The following is an 18,466-nucleotide window of genomic DNA, read 5'->3' as shown; positions in this document are numbered from 1 at the left end:
GAGTTTAGGGCTGTTGTACATAGGGTCGATATGAGACGCAGGCGACTCGACGGCATATAACAACAACAAACAACATCTCCCACTGAAGGTGGCTGTGAGATTGCACATAACGAGAATTCCAGTCAGGTTACCAGGAGGCTTTCCATTTTTCAAATATTGGCCTGAAAATTAGGTTTTACCTGGTAACTTGAACACGCTTTTCTGTTATCTTTTAGCTCGTTATTGGTAATAAAAAGTATACTGTTTGCCTGAGTCCTTTTTCGTTTGAAGGTTTTTATTGTTTGTTTTTTGTTGTATTGTACTGCAGTCAGGATATACCTTAGTGTAGATTTGTTACTTATCAGATATTTTAAAGTGATCTGTGCCTTTAAAAAAGTTTAGTCTTGTGTTGGGCTGAAAGTTCTCCTTCATTGGTTCCAGGTCTGTCTACATTTCCTAGAAGAAGTAAAATGGTTCTTGAAAGTGACAAATTTTAGAAGACAGTAAGAATGGCTGTCACTGGTCTGTATATGGCACTGCCTCCATCTTGTTTAGCGTGGAGGTCCCATTCTCTTTTCCTTGACAGTTTTCTTTAATGGAAGTGTCTGAAGAGTGGAATCTCGATCTTTACTGCTGGCATGAGTGAGAAATCAGTAGCTCTTTTAGCAGGATTTTGATCAGGAATTACTTGAATTCCACTCAATTAACTAAGAGTAGAAAAAGACTCTTTTGGGCCATTATAAGAATAACTTGCAAAACTCGGGTTAGAAGTGTGGCTGGTCATCATTGGGAACTGGGATGAGGAGTTAGAACTAGTAGGAACCACAGCAGTAACTTTTCCCAACTTCTCACCCCCACCCACCCCCACCCCCCGATTGTGTAGTTTCTACTTGTGTCTTTGCCTCACTGGCTGTGTCTGCAGCCTGAATTTCCTCCCTTTACATATGCCCCCCCTAGCTTGGCTCTGCAACAACTGAGAGACTGGATAAAGTCTACAGAGAACCTGGTTGGCAAGGTGGAAGTTCATTGTTCACCATATGACTGATGGGTGGGGTGTTGAGAGATGATAGATGTATAGTTAGAAACTAGTCACTGTATCCTTGGAAGGGACCACATTCTTTCACAAAGATTTGGGACTAGGAGGGTTTTGCTCTCATGATACAGAAACTCGAGCAGACACTTGACATAGGCTTGCTTCAGATCCCTCTTGCTTTATTTCATTGGTGTTCTTAAGTCCACCTGTTTCTACTATAAATATTTTTCACTTTATTCTGTAACAGTACCAAGAGAATGATCTTTACTGAAATCTGAATTTTCTCTTTTCTATGTTTATGTCCTTAGTCATAGGGATAGCACCCCTGTTAACTGATAGGCTTTTGGGAGGCGCATCTCTCTCCCTTTGTCTGGCCTATTGTGAGAAATTGAGGTTCATAATAAAGTTGATAAGCTTAGAGGTTTTTCCCCTTCCCTTTACCATTGAGACATTCTTCATCTTCTTATGTCTTTGTTGTTGTGTAGTAGACAGTTCAGTACTGTCCAGTAATGACTCCCAGATTTGCATGTGCAGATCATTCTGTTCTGGGGCTAATTCTTTGTTGAATAATCACTAAGCCTGGGACAGTGCTGGTTGCCTAGACCCATAGAATAAGTGACATCAGCTCATTTCTCTATTTGAGTTTTTACTTAACATGAAGCCAAGTTTTTAATAGTTGATTTGTGGTATTTTGTAACAATACATTTGTTAAAAGGACATTTTCCGTTTGGAGAGGTGAAGAGGAATCTTGTGCCTGTGCTGGGCTCACCACTTTCCATCTCTGCTGTTGTAGGGACAAGCTGTGGGGGGCTTGTGTCTCCATCCTGGTCGTCCTGCCTCGAGTTCTCAGGTTGATGCTGCAGAGCCTGCGGGTGAACAGAGCGGGGCCCACGGAGCTGCCTGTTGTGGGCCAGCTCCTTCGTCTGCTGCTGCAGCACGCACCCCTCAGGACTCACATGTTGACCAACGCCATCTTGGTGCAGCAGATCATCAGGAATATCACGGTGAGCGATGTGGACAGTGGGCGTTAGTGCTGTTGGGACCATCAAGGATCATGGGGAGGAGGTCTGGTGGGTGGAGTAGTGTTTGCTGGGAGGGTCCAGTTCTCCTACATTGACCAACTCCCTAGAATTTAGCCCAGGTCATAATTCCTCAGGATTTCACCTCTGTCCAGTACCCTGATTGTCACTTGCCCAAAGGAATGTCTCTCATTCCAATCAGTAAAAAGAGCTTTTTAAAATGGGTACTGGATTAATGCAGCAAGCAGCTTGCTTGGGAAAAAAATAACAGGCATCAGAAGGGCAGCTACCTGAATTCAATATTGATTAACTGTGATAGCTGACAAGTTATTTTACCTATCTGAGCTGCTTTTCCTATGTGTAAAAATGGAAATAATTTCAACTTCATTGAGTTTTTAGTGAACATTAAATAAGTTCATCTAAGTCAAGTTTTCAGTGTGCTGGGCATTTATCAAAGTGCTCAATAAATGTTAGCTGTCATACGAAAACTATTGAGCAGGAATAAACTTGAGGTCATTCTCTTGTCATCAAGGGGGAAGGGGAAGGAGGCTGCTTCTTCTGGGCTGCCCAGTGGCTTGCTCTGTGCTGTTGGCCGTGGGTGTCATGGTCCAGGGACAGCTGGTCATTCTGAATTGGGGGAAAAAGCAGTGAAATAATTCAGAAATAACAGAAGAAAAGTCAAGATTTTTAGTTAGTCCCCGATTGGAGAATCCGCCCATCACCACAGGAAGCAATTGATAAATTGTGACAGCCTTGTAAATCCTAGTGTAACTCTTCCACAGAAACTGAGATTCTGGCATGCCATGGGATGGGGGGCGGGGGGGGGTTTAGAAATGTTTGAAAAGTGGAATTCCATTAGTCCCAAAATCTGGGGGAGGGAACCAACCCACAAAGAAGCTGCGTGGTAGGGCTTGGAATTGGACATGTAACTAGGAATTTTCACAGCTTGTGGTAACACCTAATTAATAGGTTCCCTTTTCCAAGTACCCTCCCGGGGATGGTTTTTTAGATGGAGGTGGTGTTTGGGTGTGAAAATACTGTCACGTAGTGCAGGGATGTTGGTATAACTCTCAGATTACTTGTTTTTCTCTTAAGACGCTCAAGAGCGGAGGTGTTCAGGAACAGTGGCTCACAGATTTGCATTACTGCTTCAACGTGTACCTCACCGGGCATGCCCAGGGGTCTGGTACATTGAATACAGTATATTGAAGAGAAACCATGGTACCTCCTGTTTGAAACTTTATTCGCATCTATCTAATTTTGAAGAGAAACTGATGGAATAAATATTTGTCATTAAAACTGAACTTTTAAAGAAGTTGTTTATGAACTTTCCTTTAAACTAAAACTTGGCATTTTCCACTGGTGGGCAGGCTGACCTTGTGGAGCAGAATATGATACAGTGGGGAGTGTGTTTTGTATTTTCTGGGAATGAAGTGTTTATAAGGAGCACTCTGGTGGTTGCTAACGCAAAGGCTTCACTCACACCTTCAGAGATTCAAATTCACCAGCAGCAACTTGGGAGAAAGATAGGCCATCTTCTCCTATTATGATTTGAAATCCAGTGGAGGGCCAGCCATGAGTGAGAATCAAGTATTTATAAAGTATATAGTAATACTATGATAGCTTCTGTTATTACCAGGAAATTAGCTAAATCTCTGTGATGTAGGCAAATTTCATTTATGTTCTCAGTCCACTTTACTCAGCCTGCAACAGAAACCAGATTTTTGTTTGTTTTGGATCTTCTGCCAGTACTTTTAAAAGACCGTCAGCCTCTTACTATGGAGTAGTGTCATTTACAGAGTTTTTAAGCCTTCTGTGCAGAGGGGCAAGATTTCAGGATGGTGTTCATTTTGTTTGGATTTTCTTGGTCTAAGTGGTGCTTGGTCTAGTCTGGGTAAGTGTACTTTTACAATCATTTTCTACTAAAGATCCATTATAGTTTTTAAAAGTTACTTGTTGTATAAAGTGATTTTTATATAATACCTCATAATTATGAACATGATGAATGTAACCATTTAAGTAGCAAACTGTAAAAATGAAGATGATTAAATTAAGTAAACACAATTTTGCTTCCAATCTCTTATTGTCAGCACAGAGGTATCAATGATCTTAAGAAAATGGAACCAGCCCTTCAAATACTTGTGCACCTAATATGTCAACACTGTGCCTCTTGTCTACATTCCCACGGCACCTTACACATTAAAAATGTGGAAAAGACCAGACAGGTGACCAGTTACTGGGCTTTATTTAGAGAACAAGAATGTGCTTGGTTGTCAAGTTTTCCCTGTGAAAAGCAATGGCACTTTGACAGCATTGCTTTCCTGTATCCAGAGCACGTGAATGAATACGTGCCTGCTGCACGAGTGGCCGGGCTGTTAACACCCCTCCTCCCCTCCCTGTGGTGCTGCTGGTGGTGAGAACACCTTGCAGAGTGCACAGCAGAGGCATCCATGGAACTGCAGCCTGTCACCCATCAGTGGAGTGTGTCGGGTCCCACGAACAGTTTCTAAAAGCAACACTGAGTCACGATTCTGGTCTCAAATGTAAAACCGATAGTAGAGTAACTAGTTGGGATGGTATCTTTGGTATGAAATCGATAAATTCCAGAACCAGTGGGGAGATGAAGTCTGTAGAACAAGCTCCTTCACAGTCTCATTTAAGAGTCTTCACTTGAAGAAGGTGGGCCCGTGCCAGCCAGCTGCCAAAATCCTAACGTAGCATCCTTGTTTGCACAGACTTTTACTGCTAATGATTAGTTCTCGTTTTCAGCATACTGATGTGAAGGCAGCACAGAGCTAGGTTCCTGCTAGGATGATTCACAAACTGCTGGGTAAGAGTGGAAAGTTCTGACATTCTTCCAGTTATTGCCACATCTCCAGACTAACAAGGCTTTGGGCATTGGCATTAAAATCTCCCCATGCTGGAAAAGAGAATGAGCAGAGAATGGGAACTCAACTAGCTGTTCCATTTCCCCCGGAGAACGTCTGGTGTAGGCACTTGAAGCTTTGTTTTGCTTTTTGACTGAGTAGCTGACTGTAGGTTGTAAGAAAAGTTCTTTGATCTTCTACTGTTCTCGGGGAGGTGTATACACTGCAAGCTGCTCACTGTAAAAGAAACACGAGACAGATACTCTGCTTATTATAGTATAGAGAGAAGTGTGCATTTTCCCTCATTGTGAAAGAGAAGTAACATCTTTTTGAGAAAAAAAAAAAACGGATCTGGAGGATTGAAATACTAGGACTGGAACCTGGGTTTTCAGTCTTATTTGGAAGATCCATTGTCTTCCCATGTATCTCACATAGCAAGCACAAGCATCACTCTTAGTTTTTAACTTTTTGTGTACCTCACAGTTTCCAAAAGTTCATTCTACAAAAGAAGTTTACTTAATAACTCTGATCCTCAAAAATGATGGTATATCAAACTTAAAATGGATTTTTTTAAAGCCTTATGACCTTGAAATTACAAACCAACATAGGAAAACTAATGATGTAATCGTTTCTCATTGGAAAAATGAGGACATCAAGGTGTCAGGTTAAGAGACCTTGCTGAGGTGGCCATGTTGCTATTCAGTGCTCTCATTCATTGGGGAACAAATAAATAGGAAGGCTTTAAAAGGTAACCAATGTATTGGTCTTGAGTTTCCCTTTTTTTATATATTACTGTTTTATCACAGCCAGAGTGCTAGTTGGGGGCAAGCAAGGATTAAGAGTCTTCCTTTCTTTTGTTGGCCCTCCACCTTTCCTAGCATGTCCCTTTGTCCCTTTCCAAGAGATAGCCTCTCCCAGCAACATGCCCAAAGTGTATGGGACAAAGCCTCACCATCCTTGCCCTCAAGGAGCAACTCTGGTTGTGCTTTTCCCAAGACATCTGTTTTTTCGGCAGTCTGTGGGTTTTCAGAGCTCTTGTCCAACACCACAACTCAAAGGGTTCCCTTCTTCCATATTTTTCATTATCCAGCTCTCCGCAAGTGGCTGAAAAAACCATGGCCTGAATCAGACATACCTTAATCTTCAAACTGACATCACCGCGTATTTTCCCAGTGCATTATTACTCCTGATCTGACTGCTGGTACCAAAGTGTTGATTGTGGATCCAAGTAAGATGAAATCTTTGATAATTTCAATCTTTTCTCCATCTAGCATGATGGAGTGCTGGGGACTGGTAGTAAGGATATGTACTACCAACCCAAACACTTGTGGTTCAAACCCACCAGCTGCTCAGTTGGAGAAAGATGAGTAGTTCGTTCCCTCCCATGGGATTTAGTGCCTTTGAAAAACGGAGGGCGGGTTAGTTAGGGGCCCATTTAGACTCAGTGGTTCGTAACAGCAGCGTATTACGTGTGTTGTGTGCTGTCCAGTCAGAACCTCCTAGCTGACACTCCAGTAGGTTTCAGAGGCAGTGAATCGCATGGGAGGAGACTGCTCATCATCTTGCTTCTGTGTTTTGCAGGGCAGCTGCTTACCACTTGGCCACTAGAGCTCCCTTGTTAAGTGCAGGAAATCACAAGTACTTGAATTTGTTTACTCTGTCCATTGAGCTCCATAACTTACATCCTGCCGAACATTTAAGATTGAAGATGGCTACATTTTCTGATTCATTTGTAGTAAATTAAAAACACCGCTTGTAAAAAAAAAACACCGCTTGTCTGACAGTTCAGCTTCCAAACCGATTCTGAGTTCACTTAAGTATGAAGATGAACATTTTCTCCCATACAACTTGGGGCTTGGACTCCCTTCAAAGTTTCTAACCACTCTTGGATCAGCCTCCTATGTTACATGAGGTAACACAGCTCCTATTAAAGATGTTGCCATAATTACTCTGCCCCTTTCCTCCTTCAAAGCTAAATGAATGGTAAAGTTCGTGCTGACAGTCCCTGTTCGCTGTCCCAGCTGCACTTTACTCCTGGGAGATAACTGATGTCTGCGGGGAGGGGGAACATGTTGCCATAGCCACCTCTGGAGAACACTGGAACTGGCATTAGCTGCTGACAGCGCTGAACTTATCACCCAAATTTAATGCTGGCATGAAGGAAGGGACCCTGAGTAAAACACTTGTCTGGAAGCTGGAACGGGAGTTGGTTCCCTGAGCTGCTCGTAGAGATGTGAAGGTGGTCGTGCGTGTGCTGTGCTGGACATGGTCTTAGCCCTCAGCTCGTGCCCTAGCGGTAAGGGCCAGAACCAGTGAGGGAAGGCTATTTCCCATTTTGGGGAAGATGAAGGAAACTAATGTGAAACCAAAGTGGAACAACAGTTCCCAAACTTACTTTGAAGAATGACAGTACTTTTAATTTCTCCCTTATGTGAACAAGTGTGTATGTACAGGTGAGCGAGAGTTAACCACTATTTATTATTTCCACTGGAGGCAGCATGATAATAGATTTGGATGTGAAAAATCATTTGTCTCTTACAGAGGCAGATGCTGACTGCAGGAATAATTCCACCAACAGGGCCTGAGCTCCAATGTCTGTTGGACACCCCCCAGTGTGTTCTGACACCTTGCTCACATCTCCCCAGCAGCTCTTGTCAGTCCTGTGGCGGCCTTACCCGAATTGAGATGCAGCACAGAAGGGGTTTTTGGAGATCTTGTGGGATGATGGACTTTACCTTCTTGAGAGCAACCTGAAATCAACCAAAAATGATCATCTGTCATTGACCAGTGGCAGCTGTGGCCCCAACTAGTTCTGAATTCTGTAGCATTAGGAAGGTGTCTGTCAAGACCAATTAGGATACCATGGAAGCCCGGGGCTCTGCAGGAGCTCTGTTTCCCAAAGTGCCTTGGCTCTCTGTCTTTGCTGCTGGAGAGTCAGCCAGGCTAATTCTTTGCTGAGTTTGTTTGGATGAGCTCTACCCAGAGCTGGAACGCTTTCACTTTACAGCAGTTCATCTGCATGAACGAGGACTGTGTGCAGAGCTTGGGTCTGGGCCATTTCACAGCAGATGGGGCAGCTGGGGAAAAAGCTGGAAGGAGCCCTGGAGCCACAGAGGGTTAAGTGTTGGGCTGGTAACCAAAGGATCAGCAGCTGGAACCCACTGCTCTCCTCAGGAGAGGGATGGGGCAGCCTCAGCGCACCAAGGGCTGCTATGAGTCAGATGTGACAGCGGCGGGCTGGGTGCTGTCCTGGCACAGAAAGGTCAAAGGTGGGCAGGCAGCTTTGACACAGCCTGCAGTCCTCGAAAAGGGCCTTGGAGGGAGAAGACCCCAGTGGGGTCACTGAGGATACTCTGGACTACGCTGGGCTAAGATGGCAGAATGCCTCATGGATCCACTTTCGATCCAGAATTGCTAGGGTGAAGGGGACAGGCAATGGATGGTGCTGGGGTTGATTCTCTTGGTGCCTGGAAGTAATTGTTTTGTTCCTATCTGCGTGTCATTTTCCCAGCATCCTGAAATCCCATTTCTGATTCTCTAGAGTGCTGTTTGCACTGGGAGGTGCCTGTGAAGAGCATTACCATAGATCTGCTTGAGCACCATATGCTTGGCGGACTTCACGCCGGAGCTGCCCTTCACTGGACTCTTGGTGGGCCTGCCTGCTGGGATGGTCTTTGGGGCCTTTAGTTCCAGCTCTTTCCTCCAGACCTGGAGGAGCAAGGCCACACACTCTCTGTTCCATTTCTCCCCATCTCCAGCTCCCCGCTGCTTCAGATGCAGAAGCTGGGAAAGGCGCTTCTGGAGTTGATACCTGGGGGGAACAGAAGAGGCTGTAAGGCTTACTGAGACCACAGTACTGAGAAATCCAAATATCGTGAAGGTTCCTGGACAGAGCATTTGTTGAGTTTTCTGATGGTTCACTTAAGTTTTTATTCCTAATTTCAGTGGTAGTATTTTGCATATTACATCCTTTTTTCACCGTCAAACATTTCCTGAACCATCACCCAGATCAGCCCTTGGCCTGAAGGTGCAGATGCCAAAACAAGGGAATTGTGAGAAATACTACCTAAGAAGAGAAAGCGAGACTGGAAGCACATGCCAGAATGGCAACCTTGGGGACTAGGGAAGGATTCTGGAAGTGGATTACTTCTGCTGGGTCTTATAAAGCACTGTAGGCAGCAGAGGTGATGTGTGCAAAGCTGTGGCGTTTGTCCAGGCACGGGAGAATCACCATGTGATTGGAGCACTGCATGTCTGATGAGGGGAAACAGGTGAGGGCCTACAGCCATGAGAGAAGCCACCACTGTTGAGGGCATGTTTTATACCAGACACTTTTTCTCAGACTAAAAAGAACTCTAGTAGATACACGAAGCTCAAAAATACTAACTTAGAGAAGACCACACAGCCAAAATCAGATGCTGAACATCCCACCGTCCCACACTGAAATAATGCTAAGGACCTTGATCTGCATCCTTTGCATTCTGGGAGCCCAAAGAGCTTTTCAAGGAGATTGGCAAAGGTCAGAGCTGTGTGCTTTACTGGCAGATTGGCTGAAGGATGGAGCTTGGACTGGAGAGAAGGGAGAGGAAGGGTGACGATGGTTCTATTTCCTTTGAGGGATTTCTGGTAAAGTCTGAAGTGAGGAAATGCTCCAAATTATTAAGGAGCAATGATTTCAGTTTGAGGACTAAATGCGCCTGATTCAGGCCATGGTCTTTTTAGTCACTTGATATATCTAAGAGCTGGACAGTGACTGAGGATGACACAATAATTGATGCCTTTGAATTATGTTGGATAAGAGTGAATATCCCATGGACTGCTAAAAGAACAGGTATGTCTAGGAGAAGTTGCAGCCAGAGTACCCCTTGAAGGTAAAGATGGTGAAGCTCCATTTCACACACTTTGGGCATGTAGTAGGAGAGGTTATTCCTTGGAGAGGAATCATGCTTGGGAAGGTGGACGGACGGCGAAGGAGGGGAAGAAACTCAGCCACATGGACTGACACAGTGACAAGCAATGGGCTTGAGGGTGTCGGAGATTATGAGAATTGCACAGGATAGGACAGAGTTCAGATCTGTTGCTCATAGGGTTGCTATGATTTGTCATCTTGATGGCACCTAACAACAACAACATACTGATAACTTAGTGGTAAGGAGTTGTCCTGCCAATCCAAAGGCAGGAAGTTTGAATCTACCAGCTGCTCCTCTGGAGAAAGCTGCACAGTCTCCTCATGTGCAATTTACTGCCTCTGAAAACCCGTTGGATGGGCAGCTATGACTTTACTGACTCGACGGCACATTTGACTTAGAAATGTGGGCTGCTAACTAGGTAAGTGATTCAAATGCACCAGCTTCTCGTGAACAGGCAGCTTGAATATGAGTCAAAAACAACTCCACTACAGAGAGCCTGGGTGGCTTTTTAAAAAGATCTCATGAGAATTGATGCCTTTGAGCTTTGGTACTGGAGAACTGTTGAATATACCGTGGACTGCTAAGAGAATGAGCAGATTCTTTCTGGAGAAGGTGAAACCAGGCTACTCCTTGGAGGCAAGAATTCTGAAGCTTCGTCTGACATACTTTGGACATGTTGCAAGGAGGGGCCGGTCCTTGGAGAAGGACATCGTGCTTGGGAGGGTGGAGGTACAATACAGGAGTGGAAGACCCTCGAGAAGGATTAATTTAGTGACTGGGGCTAAGGGGGTAGATGTGTGAGAGACAAGGAGGTTGGCACAGGATAGAGCAGGGTTTAGGGCTCTACATAACATAGGGTCACAAGTAACTCAATGGCACATAACAACATGTAGAAGGAGCCCTGGTGGCATGGTGCAGTAAACATAGGCGATAATGAAGGATGGAGAAGAGGAGACTGGGAAATGCACTGGGAAAGCCTGCCAGTTCGAGTCCACAAGTTCTGTGGGAGAAAGATGGCTTCATAAATATTCACAGCCTTGGAAACTCAATGAAGGGTTGCTACAAGTAGGATTGATTCAACAGTAATGGAGATTATATATATAAAATACACACACACACACACACACACACACACACATATATATATATGACATAATAGTTAAAGTATCTGACTGCTAACTGAAAGGTTAGCAGTTCAAACACACCAGCAGTTCCAGAGGAGATAGAGGAATCATTCTACTTCCAGAAAGATTTACCACGTTGGAAACTCAATGGCACGGTTAGTTGTCTGTATCTTCCTGGGTCTAAGAGCACTGATTTGATGGCCATGGGTTTTGAGGTTTTCATCTCACTTGACTAACATTCATAAGTTCCTAAACTGCTTACTGAACTCAGCAGGTTTAGAGCCTCCCAGGAAAGTTAAATCACCGTTGATCATCTTGGGCTGCTTTCCTGTGGGTCTCGAAGGCGCAGTAGAGAGCAGCAACCCCCAGGCTTGGCTGCGCCACATCCACAAGACTCCAAACAGGGAACTTTTCCTACATCTGCCCGAACCTTGCTGTGCTTGATGCAGCCACCGAGATTACACAAGTTCCCCCTCTTTTGCTGGTGAGAGACCGAGTGTGGCACATCCTTCTACTAGAAGATATACTACGTGCCCAAAAAGTCAGTGGTAGAGAAAAGCAGGGAGCAGGGGCATTTCTGTTCCACAGGGCACCGTTCTGTTGCTGACAGTCTTCTACACCCTCTTGGGCAGATCACTCACCGAAAGCTCAGGTATCTGGGAAACTCTTAAGTAGCTTCTGTCTAACTGACTCTTGTTTAGTGACTGGGAGCCTGTGCCCAGTGAGATGGCGGTCTTCGTGTTCAGAGAAGCACCCTCTATACCCCATTCTCAATGAGTACACACGCTTCTTGACTGCTGAGAGTTGTAACACATCTGATAGTCCTTTTTCATCCTTGGGCTCAAGGCTTTTCTTATGGTCCAGCCTGTCTGTCCTTATTTACCTAACAAGAGTCAAGTCTTGATTGATAATAAAGTTCACACATCCTTATTTTCTTAGGGCTCAGCATTCAGTCTGCTCACTTCGACCCAATGCATTTCCAAGTCTCTTCGTCTCCATCCTTAACAATCACCTGCGTTTACCGAGCACTGGGTGCCAAGCCCTGCTCCCTCTCCTACCCTGAAGTACTCTTTCGGCCCTTGTCAGATTGGATGTAGACCCAGAGAGCATGTTGTGCTCCTTCAGTTAAAACAGATGATGTACAATGATAACACAAACAGTAACAGGGTTGTTAACGTCACCAGAACACGTGGCTTTCTACAATGAGCAGAGCCCCAGCAGTCCTTTGGAAGTAATGTCCCAGGCGTTAGAGTTGGACAATGGCTCGGCCATAGGGGGCCTGTATGCCTTTCCAGATGGGCATATTAGACTATGAGCCCACTGTTCTGGGGAGCAATGACGGAAGGCTCATTTACTACTATGGACACTTACTGACAGGACCTGTCAACTTCTGTCTCTTCAAAGAAGTCCACGAATAAGACCGTCTGAGGGGGAACCTTTTAGCCCATGAACAGCTGTGGAGTCTGATGTGGTAAACCCTTCTGCTGAGATACTTAACAAAAAGTTTCCCTGGGATCATAGCCAGTCCCGGACCTGGAAGAACTCTCCAAGAAGGGAGAACCATGACCATTCAATCCCAGATAAACTCGGGACAAAGCCCAGCGCTGCCACATAGGAACTTTGTGAACTGTGCTAAGTTAATCAACCACTTCCTGTTCCAGTTTCCTCATCTGTAGAGATAAGGACAGTGCCTACTTTAAAGGGTTTTTATGCAGATTAAATTAATTAGTACATATAAAAATCCTTAGTCCAGTGCTTGGTGCAAATACCCAGGAAATACTAATTACTAACTACTGGTATTAGGAAGCTCTAGTGGCTTAATGGTAAGGTAAGAAACCGTGCTGCCAACTGAAAGGTATGTGGTTTGAAGCCGCCAGGTACTCCATGGGCGGTAAGTGGACAATCTCCTTTTGTGCAATTTGCTGCCTGTGAAAACCTGCTGGAGGGTCAGCTATTAGTCGGTTCTGACTTGACAGTGCTCAACAACGACAGTAGAATTTATTAGGGAGCTCTGGTAAGATGCTGCACTGTAATTCTGAAGGTTTGAATCTACCAGCTGCTCTGCAGAAGGACAGGCAATCTCCTCCCTGTGATTATTGCCTCTGAAAACCCACTGGAAGGTCAGCTATGAGTCAGTTCCAACTCGAGGGCACACAACATATTGATTTTAGTAAAAATAAGGACAGCAACACCCTGTTCCTGCTGGTCACTGTGATGTGTGAGCCGCCATCCAACTAGCCCTTCTTGTCCAGTCTATTGGTGAGAGCAAGGACCTGCCTCCAACGCCAGAATCCTGAGCACAGCCAGAACTCACTTTCCTAATGATTACAGTTTCCTAATAACTTGGGTTGGACTGGGACAGAACTTCAAGGACTGGGTCTGCACCTCTTGGACAAGAGGGAAAATAAATTCTGATCATGAGTGTTTCCCAGTGTGGTTGAGAAAACAAATGAAACGGTGCATAAGAGCGGACTATAAGCTGCCACTCACTGTTCAGCCTGAGGAAGCACCACACAGATTGTGCATACCCGCCAGATCCCCGGCTCGGCTCATAAGGAGTCAGTCTTTGGTGTGCAATTTCTGGACGCCTCACCCTGGACCTCCCATCACTCTGCCCTGGAATTCTGTCTGGCTCCCTTTTCTCCTTCACTTGCAGTGACCTGCTTGGTCCTTTTCTGTTATGGATCGAACTGCATCCCCCCAAAATATAACATGTTGCAAATCTTAGCCTGAATGTTTAGGTTTATAATCCCATTTAGGAGTGGGCTGTCTTTGTTCTGTTAATGAGACAAGATCACTGGAGGGTTTATTTTGACTCAGTCTCTCTTGAGATCTCTAAGCCATTAAACAAGTAGATTAGCAAACAGAGATGGGAGGGAGGCTGAGGCCAAGCCACATGGAGGGAGGTTTCTACAGGGCCAGGGAATAGAAGAAGAAGAGAGAAAGTCCTTCCTGGGGCCGACCAAGGGAGAAAGCCTTCCCCTACAGGTGGCACCCTGAATTTGGATTTCTACCTTCCTAAATGGTGTGAAACTACATCTCTATCTGTTAAAGCCATCCACTTGTTATGGCAGTGTCTCCTTGGGAAAATGACAGTTTCTGCTTGTTGGGATTTATAGGTTTGAAAACCCAGAACAAAACTGATGGCATTGAGCCATTGTTAGGTACCACTGATTTGACAAAAACCCAGTCACCTCAAGTCCACAGATGTGAATCTTGCCCTATCCTGTACCACTGTCATGATCTCAGATACGGTTGAGCCCATTGTTACAGTCACTATCAATCCATCAAACCGAGTGCCTGAGATTAAAGAGAATCTTCTATGTGGAGAAGACTACTTGAGTCCTCACATGTTGGGTTTAGTCCATACTGGGTACTAGTTATCAATTAACCAGATCTAAAATTGGGAGATCTGGTGGCCTAGCAGTAAGAGGCTCTGCTGCAATCCCAAAACCACCCAGTTTAAATCCACCAGCTGCTCCACAGAAGGATGGACAATCGCCTCCTGCATGACTTACTGCTTCTGAAACCCACTGAAGGGTCAACTGTGGGTCAGGTCTGACTCGAAGGCACAACAGCAACAACAATCTAAAATCAGGGCCTGCTGGTGCTTCCAGAGGAGTCTGGTGGCATAGTGGGCTGCTAGCCAAAGGGTAGGCAGTTCAAACCCACCAGCCCACCTACAGGAGAAAGGTAAGACAGTCTGTTCCTGTTAGGATTTACAGCTTCAGAAACCCTTTGTAGGGGTTCCACTTTGTCCTGTGGGGTCACTATGAATCAGAATCGACTCAGCAGCAGGGGTGGATGCTTACAGAGTGAAGTCTGGTGACACAGCGGTTAAAGCCCTCAGTTGAACCAAAAGTGTGGTGGTTTCAACCTACAAGGCGCTCTGTGGGACGAAGATGTGGCCACCTGCTTCCATCAGGATTACAGTCTCAGCAAACTTACGGGACAGTTCCACCCTCTCCTAGGAGTCGCTGGGAGTTGGAATTTACTTGGTTGTGATTTTGGTTTGAAGCTTAACAGTGTAAAGGAGATGTGCAGGCTTTCAGATAGGTGTCAATGGCATGATTAATTTCTGAGTCAAGGATAAAAAGAGGAGAAACAAAACCTCATTATCTGTCAAATGCATTGGCATTTACTGGACAGACTTCATTCTCACCCCAACAACCCGCTGCATAAATGAGCAGGTGCAGTAATTACTAAACCTCACTTTACAAGTGGAGAAATGGAATGTCAGTGAAGCCAAGTGATTTGTCCAAGCTCAGGTGACGTTTTACTACTTCATCTGAAATCAGGCTTCCTGGTTACAAATACTTTCCCCCATGCTATTTTGGGTACTTTCCTATCTTTCTTGGCAGAAATATCTTTCAAGCAGCCTATACAACTCAATTAGTAGGATTTGCTGTGTAGGCCACAGAGTTTTTATTAGCTAGCTTTTAGAAGATCGTCAGGCATTTCTTCCTAGCCTTCACTGTCATCTGAAATCTCTTCTGAAACCTGTCTCTGATGGGTGGCTTTGCTGTTATCTGAAAAACTGATGACACAGTCTCCAGCATCATAGCAAAACACAAGCTTCCACAATACGGCTAACTGGCGGAATACTGCCCATTGAGGTGCTGGGAGATGCGTCTTCTAGGTTGGAAGACACTCAAAAAACCTAAATGGATTCTCATGTATCCACACACCCCTGACCCTGAAGATGATGCAAGAATGGGAGACGTTTTGCTCTTGTACTTGGGGTTGGTCACTATGTGTTAGAAACAACTAGATGCAACTAATAACAATAAAACACAAGCACTGATTTCATGGGTGGGTGGTAGATGCTAACAGGTTGATTTCGACTCCTGGCATCTAAAACTGACCTTGTCACGCCCCCACATCTCATGTACAGGGAAACTGTGAGAGGGAACAGGGGTGTCTCCTCACGAAGCCACCCCGATGCCTGGCCTACCTTCTCCAGGTGCGCTGGATGACAGCTGCTGCCTTGTTCTTTTTCCTGAACAGCTCTTTCCGGCTTCTTTCTCGCTGGATTATTTGCAGCCGGAGCTCTACGGGAAGAAGGTCGATATTCACCCTCTGTGCAGAGAGGAGGGCAGGGAGTGGCTGAGCGTCCGTGGGCAGCGTGGCCAGCCCCAGCTTCCCGAGTCCTGATCTCACCGCCTCTGTGCTTGGTGGCAAAGCTGAGTCCACCCCTCCTGCGGGCTTGTCCTGCATCACTTTGCTTCTGGGTGCTCGCTGGTGGGTGGCAGTCTGCCCAGCACGGAGCATCTCCCCTTTGGCACTGCCAGGCCGGCTAGAGCCGGCTGGGGAGCCCCTTCCTCCTTTGAGTTCTTGAACACGTGCTTTTTGGGGAGCACGCTTGGCCTTGGGCACTGTGTCACACTGCCTGCTGGGCTTCCCGGGGTGACGGTCCTGTGGTGGCAGGCTCGCAGCTGCTCGGGGACTCTGTCCTTTCTCACCAGTCCCCACACCCCTGGTGCCAGAGGGCTGCTTCCAGAAGCCCTTCCCTCTTTCACACCGCTGCTCACCAGCTGGCTGACCTTGACCTCCAGTTTTCTCAGGGCGGGAGGCTCCAGGATGCCTGAGTCCCTCACTGCCTTCATTCGACTTGAAGTGGACACAGGCAGGTCGGTCTTTGGAATGTTCTCCGGATGTCTCTGAAAAGGAAAAGGCAGAAAGAATATTTATTGCTCAACATTTGCATAAAACAGTCAAATTTGACATATATTCTTCACCAGGAGGGTGTAGATTATAATGGTGGGGGAAAAAATGCATATCTCCTACTTTCAGCAAAATAGTAAGCTAGAGAAGCCGAAAGCTTTCCTACTACGAGTGACTAATGCTGACTAAAGGATAATGAACGTCATTTAAAAAGCACTATCACACTGTCAAGGAAAAAAGCTCCCTAGAGACCAGAAACGAAGATAAAACAAAATCAGAGCGATGTGTGTATGAGTTATTCTGCTGGTCGTTGTTAGGTGCCAACAAGTTGACTACGATGTCCCGTGACCTACGGATAAAGTTCTGAACCTTGTCCCATCCTGTGTCAACCTCATCATCTCTTACATGCTCACTGTTACAGTCACCGGTCAGCTCATCTTGGTGAGGGGCTTCCTCTCTTTTGCTGACCCTTCACCTCTCCCAGCATGGTGTCTTTCCCCAAGGACGGACCTCTCCTGACAACATGCCCCAAAGAGGTGAGACGAAGTGTCACGGAATATTCCTGCCCCTTGGGAGCACTTTGGTTGTACTTCCTTCAGGACAGACTTGTGTGTTCTTTTGACAGCCCATGAGATATTCATTACTCTTCTCCAACTTCATAATTCAAGGACATGAATCCTTCTTCTCTCTGTCGAGGCAGGTGGTAATGGTGGTGTGGGCAGCTGCTAGACTTAGTAAATATCTAGTTGTGTTCTAACAGCCAGATAAGAACAGAGGCGACTCTCCTGAGAGAAAGTCAGTTAGAACCAAGACCCTGTTTGAAGCCAGCACTCTTAAAGGGACCATCAGAACAGCTGGGAAATGACAGAACACATAACATCACACACAAAATAATCTGCTTGTGAGCTCTGGGAGGCAAGGATGTGTGTTTGTCAGTTTAGGTTCTGGTGAGGTGAAGAGTCTCTTACTAGAATTTGAAAACAAGGTTTGTGCATCAGATGGGTTTGGTAGTCATTTATTTTCAACCCATGGAAGAAATTAATAGAAAAACTGGCCTGAGAATGGTGATAGCCCAGAATGGATGTCTAACAGCAACAAGCACAGGATGGTACGCCCTTAACTTACAATGCACATATTGGACCCATCATAATTCAAAATGATAAAACACACAAGCAAACAGCCCACCATGAAAAACAGCAGATCCTGACAGAGAAAAACTCCCAAGAACTTCAACAAACAGAAAAGGACATGAACACACACAACCACACACACAATTAGTTTTAAACCACAAGAGAAGAATAACACATTTCAAAAAGAACTAATATTGCACACCTACGTTTACTGTGGCTTTGTTCACAATAGCAAAGAGCTGGAAACAACCCAGGTGCCCATCAACAAATGAATGAATAGAGAAGCTGTGGTATATTCACACAATGAAATACTATACAGCATTGACAAACAAGGAACTCATGAAATATTATGCAAAATGGATGACCCTGGAGGACATTATGCTGAGTGAAATATCTCAGTCAAAAAAGGACAAATATTGCATAGGGCCACTGTTGTAAAACAGGACTGACATCAGGGTTGAGGGAAGACAGAAAAGGAGGGGAGGAAAGATGTATATTGCATTAAAACAGATGAGGGAGAGAACTGCTTAAAAGGGACACATGAATGGGTATTCTTGTCATTACAGATGTCCAGAGTTAAGGCTGCATAGTGGAGTGGACTTGGGGGGGGGATTGCATAACAATGAAAGAGTTATTCTTTCTTTTCAAGGAGAAGAGTGAATTGGGGGGGAGTGGGTGGGTAGGGACAAAAGCAACAATGAATGACTGGAAACCCAAAGTCTCTGTAATCTTTCATTAAA

The 18,466-nt window shown here is 45.3% G+C and overlaps 2 protein-coding genes across 3 annotated transcripts in view; one reads left to right on the top strand and one right to left on the bottom strand.

Moving 5' to 3' along the window:
• TEX10 (testis expressed 10) overlaps window positions 1-3,349 on the top strand; it is a 44,064-nt gene extending 40,715 nt beyond the window's left edge. Inside the window, exons 13-14 of one of the 2 annotated variants that reach the window (XM_006886880.1) lie at window positions 1,863-2,016; window positions 3,127-3,349. In XM_006886880.1, the coding sequence (XP_006886942.1) occupies window positions 1,863-2,016; window positions 3,127-3,240 (268 nt within the window). In that variant the 3' untranslated portion in view covers window positions 3,241-3,349. Of the gene's footprint in view, window positions 1-1,805; window positions 2,017-3,126 lie in introns of both variants that reach the window. The other variant, XM_006886879.1, reaches the window with a different exon arrangement.
• Window positions 3,350-4,986: 1,637 nt separating this feature from the next.
• Window positions 4,987-18,466, bottom strand: part of INVS (inversin) — a 180,186-nt gene continuing 166,706 nt past the window's right edge. Inside the window, exons 13-16 of the mRNA XM_006886972.1 lie at window positions 15,887-16,592; window positions 8,480-8,709; window positions 7,574-7,648; window positions 4,987-5,135 (exon numbers count right to left, since the gene is read on the bottom strand). Of these exons, the coding sequence (XP_006887034.1) occupies window positions 4,987-5,135; window positions 7,574-7,648; window positions 8,480-8,709; window positions 15,887-16,592 (1,160 nt within the window). The remainder of the gene's footprint in view (window positions 5,136-7,573; window positions 7,649-8,479; window positions 8,710-15,886; window positions 16,593-18,466) is intronic.

Source organism: Elephantulus edwardii, unplaced genomic scaffold (assembly GCF_000299155.1).
Source record: "Elephantulus edwardii isolate Elephantulus edwardi_28Jun2011 unplaced genomic scaffold, EleEdw1.0 scaffold00052, whole genome shotgun sequence".
Lineage (NCBI taxonomy): Eukaryota > Metazoa > Chordata > Mammalia > Macroscelidea > Macroscelididae > Elephantulus > Elephantulus edwardii.
The sequence above is the reverse complement of the archived record's forward strand: the minus strand, read 5'-3'. Positions and strand labels throughout refer to the sequence as shown.